General features: G+C 30.0%; 1 protein-coding gene across 1 annotated transcript; it reads right to left on the reverse strand.

The window, feature by feature from the left end:
• Positions 1–2,536: 2,536 nt before the first annotated feature.
• LOC123881910 lies at positions 2,537–3,904 on the reverse strand. The gene has a single exon (XM_045930667.1). It carries the CDS (start codon positions 3,833–3,835, stop codon positions 2,753–2,755), a length of 1,083 nt encoding a protein of 360 aa, XP_045786623.1. The 5' UTR covers positions 3,836–3,904; the 3' UTR covers positions 2,537–2,752.
• Between the last annotated feature and the right edge of the window lie 2,096 nt (positions 3,905–6,000).

Consider the following 6,000-nt stretch of genomic DNA (forward strand, 5'->3'; position numbering starts at 1 on the left):
CATATGTTGTGAAAAGTGCACATGTGTAGGGTAATAAAAATTTTGAGCAGAGGTACGCGATATTGAGTCTGTTTGTTTTAGCTTTCAAAAAATAGATTTTTTCTTTGTATATTTGAAAATAGATTTTCTAAAATCGTTTTTCAAAATATTACAAGTTTTTTTTATATTTATTTTTTCTAAATTTAAACACTAATTTTGACATCATATAATATAAACACACATTATTTAATATCAAAACTATGGATGACAATTTGACCTATATCCAGTGGGCATCCGCAAAAAATACCCATAACAGGTAGGGTAAAAACTCGCATTTTGGGTACGGGCACGAGTATGGGTAATTATCCGCAAAAATGAACGGGTATGGGTGCGGGTACGGGTACCTTAGTACCCACCCCACCTCATACCCACATAATATATTTATTTATTTTATATATGTTTTTATATAATAACATATGTATATCAATTTAAAAAAACACAACAACAATTAAATTATTAGATATTTTTAATAAAAATGTTTATTTATAATATAATACAAACACAATGTGACAAGGAAATGAACTTTAACATGAGATTGGTAAATTTTTTGTTTATAATTTTCCCGAGTCAACATTAAAATCTTTTTTTTTTAAATAATTATATTAAAACGATATGATATTTTATAATCGATCGATTTATTTTTATGAAAAATGCGGGTAACGGGTATGGGTACTTAGGTACCCATAGGGTATGGGGACGGGGACAAAGATCGTTACCCACACGGGTATGAGGATGGGTACGCGTATTTTTTTAAACTGCGAGTATGGGGATGGGTACTATAGTACTCTACTCATACCCTATCCATTGCCATCCCTAATCAAAACATAGTCAAAATCATAATTTTTTCAAAAAGTTGTATTTCAAAAATGATTTTTATGAAAATCTATTTGAAATAGCTTCAAAATTAAGTGATTTTTTGAAATTTTGATATCCAAAAAAAGTTTCAATAAAATGATCAAATACCTAAAATAACATTTTAAGAATAACTATTCAAACCAAATTTTCATTTGAAGCTTTTATAAAAAAAGTTTCTTTATAAAATATTTTTACACAAAATTAAGTAACACTATAAGAATCTATTTTTAAAAAATCTATAACAAAAGATCCATTATCATCTTGACATGCAACTTGTCTAAGACCGCTCACACTTATGTGATCTCATCCCCCTTATGTTTTTCCCCCTTAGTTGATAATCTTTCAGTTAGCTTTCAGGCTGCATATAAAAACACCTCATTTAGACAAGTATAATTCAAGATTGACATTTTTTTGAAGCACTGAAACAAGAACTCTACGATCATGATGTTGAAATTTTGAAGTAAATAGATGTAGAGAAAGTTTTATGTAAGTTTCCACTTTTCTTTTTGGAATTTATGTAAGTTTTTCACTGTCCTTAAAATACAAACTTTGACACGTTACTTTGACAAAGGCCAGTTGGATAGGGTATGTATTGTCTCCATTTTTATGTTGGGTAGGGAAGGGAACAATCAGTAAGACGTGAGTCTCACAGAACAAAATTGAGGAAGCCAAATTGAACTTTAGCAATGCATAACTCCTAATCCATGTCAACCTGTTTCTAAATAAATAAAAAATGGTCTTTGGCTTTGCTTACATTTATTTATTTTTCAATTCTATAATATTTTTAATAGGTGGTGGAGAATATGCTTATGTGCCAACACTTTTCCTTTTAAGCCTCTAGCTATATGACACATGTTGAACACATATATCTTCTAGTTATTTAGCTATTTTCGTTCTTTCATTTTTATATTTTGTTTTGATAATGATAGGCTTATCAAGTTATTATACACCCAATAGAAAAGAGTGTTAAGAAGGGAAGAAAAGAAAAAAATGATGAGTTATATAATAAAAAACGAGGGAAATAGAGAAAAATTCACCTTGTTTATTTGTTTAACAGTTCCACGTCCCCACTCCCAACCACACGTTTCACATATTCCCTCCAAAATCCTGATTCCTCCAAAGCTGCCCTCATCTCAGCTGACTTGACTTTTGACTTATCAACAACCAACCACCAATTTTTTTTTTTGTCAAACTGTTTTAGTCACTATAAAATTTACCTTAAAGGTGAATAAGTGGAGTGTCCCGGGAATAACCCGCCACCATTTTCTCTATTCAATTACTCATTTCATTCACATTTTAACAAAATTTTAATTTCATTTGCAACCTAAGTGAAACAAGGTTGCAACTCTCAACTATCTGATACAGATTACCGATTAATATTAACCGTGTAATTTGAACGGTTTGAAGTCAAATCAACGACTGAGAAGCTCTAACCAACTTCCATGAAGTTATATGCATCCATTTTCTTATGTTATCGTGTAAGATTTTACTTTTTATCTTAGTGTTAAAAGACGCTTAAGTGAGTTGATTAACCTTGATCTTGATCTTTTTAATAATGTGGAACATTTTCATGAATCACAATTGGAAGAATGTCAACAATGTCTTTAAGATACTCAAATTACAAAAGCATTAACTAAAGTAATTAACAACCAATAAGTATTAATTAAATTTACAACTAAAATACAATTACATTAATTCCCTGTAAACTTAACTAACAACTATCGGAAAGAAGCTGGAACCACTTGATGTCAGAACTGATCTAGAATCAGACTAGACAGTTCAATTAGCCTTATACTGTAAAAAAAAAAAAAAAAAAAAAAAAAAAAAAAAAAAAAAAACTTAACTAACAATCTTGTAGCTATGGACAAGTACCCCACAAAACCTCAGCAACAATGGTAGCAGCTTCAGCATCAGAAACACAAGCTTCTCTAACCCTAACCAATATTTCACTCTTAATACCTCTTTTCTCTCTTTGCCTCAACCCTTCCCCAACCTCCAATTGCACTGCAAACCTCGCCACACAGTTTGAAAATTCGTTACTCTTCCCTCCATTAACTTCCAATCTCTGCAATTCAACAAACTTCTCCACCACACCTTCCTTCAACATACCTTCAACCGCTTCCTTCCTTCCAAAATAACCAATCTCAAGAACACATTCCATCGCTAAAACACTCAATTCTATATCATTTGAACTCAACAACGCGATGATTTTTGGTATTTCACCGTTGGATTCAATTTCATCAACGATCGGTGACCTAATTGATCTGATTAGAGAACATAGAACTTCAATTGAACGAACAGAAGCTATATCAACCAAAGCTTTAACTGTAGGACTCATCAAAACCTCGCCGACGAATACATCTTTGTTGAATAGAATCAACGCCGATATCGCGATACCGGCGTGTTCGCGAATTCCGTTAGAACATTTAGCGTCAAAGAGAAGCGATTCGAGTGAAGAGAAGAGTTTGAAATTGAGAATTAGTTGTTGTAACTCGCGGTTAAAGCCTTGTGTGACTCGGTGAGAGAAACGAGTCAATAGTGAAATCAACTCGTCTTCGTTGTTGTTGTTGGTGACGAGACGGGAGAGAGTAGTGACAGTTTCACGGTCGATCCATGATTGGAGTTCGGATTCGATGGAAGCGGCGGCTTTGGTGATGGAGTGAGTTGAGAGAGGACGAGTTATGAACGATTTGAGAGTCGGTTTTGAGTTATGAAGCGAGTTAATAAGTGATTTGAGGTTATTGAGGTGATGAGAGAGATTTGAATCAGTTGGGAGAATAGTTTGGAGTTGGAAAAGTGCTTTTATGGATGAATCGGATTCTGAAAAGTGATTATGGTTTTGTTGAATATTATGTGAAGCTTGTTTAAGAGCATCGAGAACTTGAAGAAGTTGAGTGATTGGGAAGTTATTGTTAAGTTTCAAATCTTTTTCTTCTTCCATTATGTTAGAGATTCAGCAGTTACAACTATTTCTCTGTTTCCCTCCGTAGTTTATATAAGCCAAATTCAATTCACTGTTTCCACGGAATAATCCAATATTCCAATTTAAGTGGGGTGTATTGAATCAAGGGCTAATGCTACAGTGGGGTTTATATTAAAATTTACCTTGAATCAAGATTTTGAAAGAATATTTTTTGCATAAATTTTTTTTGTGGATTTTAAAAAATTGTGGAAGATTTTAATGATTTTTAGGATTTTAAAAGACTATTAAGATTTGTAATTTGAATTTCATGGGATTTACATGATAATATTTTATAGGATTTGAATGACTTTATGTATTTATAGGATTTCAAGGAACAAAGTCATTATTGCCTAAAAAACTTATAACAAAGTGATTCTAACTTCATTCATCTAAGTAATATTTCTCCACATATCTGATTTTTTTTTTTTTTAACAATATATCTGAATCTATATTAGTCCTTCATAAATTGTGTGATATTATATCAACTCGGTGGATTTTTAAATATTTTCATTAGGTTGTTTGTTATTTTGACGCCATGTGTTTTGAATATAGTATGACTATTTATTACATGTAATATAACTATCCCTTTAATTTTATCACAAAATTATATGACATTTGCAAATTGATAACTGTGTAGAAAATTATTAAAAGGCGGTGTTTCCCGTGCGTTAGCACGGGCACTAGAACTAGTAATATACAATTCAATAGAAAAAATCAATAAAAAAACTACATAATAATTGTTATGAATAATATGTAATCAATGTCCATTATTGTGTAGGTTTTCTTGTCCCCTAATTGTGTCCTATAAATAGGACCCCTTTGTTACAATGTAATACACACATTGAATAGAACAATACAATAGTCTATTCCTTTCTCTTCTCCCTTTCTCTCCTCCTTCATCTATTCTTCCATATTATTGTTCATGCTTAGAAATTGTTCATAACACGTTATCAGCACGATAGTCTCCCCTTTCAAGAAAGGTATAGCAACAAAGGGAAGTGACAATTTTATTTTTATGTATGATTTTTTTATTCTATTCTTTCAGATAATTTTTTGTCTTCTTGTTTTTTTATATTGATTCACAAACCTTCGATCCAGAAGTATCGTGGTGAAATTTTTGAAATATGAATCCTGAAGATTCATAGTGTGATAAAATTTTAAAATATGAATCCTGAAGATTCATATTATGATGAAATTTTAAAATATGAATCCTGAAGATTCATGGTGTGATAAATTTTAAAATATGAATCCTGAAGATTCATAGTATGATGAAATTTTAAAATATGAATCCTGAAGATTCATAGATATAAGTAAAATGAACATCAATCCCTGAAGGATTGGATAAATAACTGATAGAATATATATTTGATCCGTTATACAGTTCTTAAACAATTTTAAAATCAATTTGTATTACCCATGAATTCCTGAAGAATTCATTACGGATACATCTTTGAAGGATTGTACAATTAGATATATTATAATATAACGAAGAATATGGATTATTCTTATGAGGATTGCATAAAGGATTATTCTTACATTATAACAATATTATATAGTTCCTGAAGAACTTAAAAGAAAAATCAAATTATTTCCTAAGAATTCGAGAAGAATTCAATATACATATCCATAGGATAGCTTTATCGATTTTTATAAAAATTTTGCAATCTACAAATTTCATTGGATTTATTTATTTATTGTTATATTGTACAAAACATAAAAAAAATTTAAAAAAAAAAAATGCATATCATACGCAAATTTTGCATGTATCATATTGAAAAGTATAAACAAATTATTTTTCATACTTTACCTATTCTATGCATATGCCAATTTTTTTTTTTCAATAACTTACTAATTAATATATGTTACATTATAATTATTATTATAGGTTACATTATAATTATTATTAATTTCATTATGTTACTATTTAATTTGCATTATAAAATTTTATGTTACATTATATTAATAAAGATAATTGGAATTTTTTATTTGACTGTGTTTATTATGTTTATCTAATTATTTGCTTAATTTTATTTGATGATAGTATCAATGAGAAATGAATGAAAAATCATTCCCAGAAGTGAATGAAGTCCGACCCACTGATGTTATTCCATTCACATAAGTGAATGTAGCAACACACGATTATC

This window comes from Trifolium pratense, linkage group LG4 (assembly GCF_020283565.1).
Source record: "Trifolium pratense cultivar HEN17-A07 linkage group LG4, ARS_RC_1.1, whole genome shotgun sequence".
NCBI lineage: Eukaryota > Viridiplantae > Streptophyta > Magnoliopsida > Fabales > Fabaceae > Trifolium > Trifolium pratense.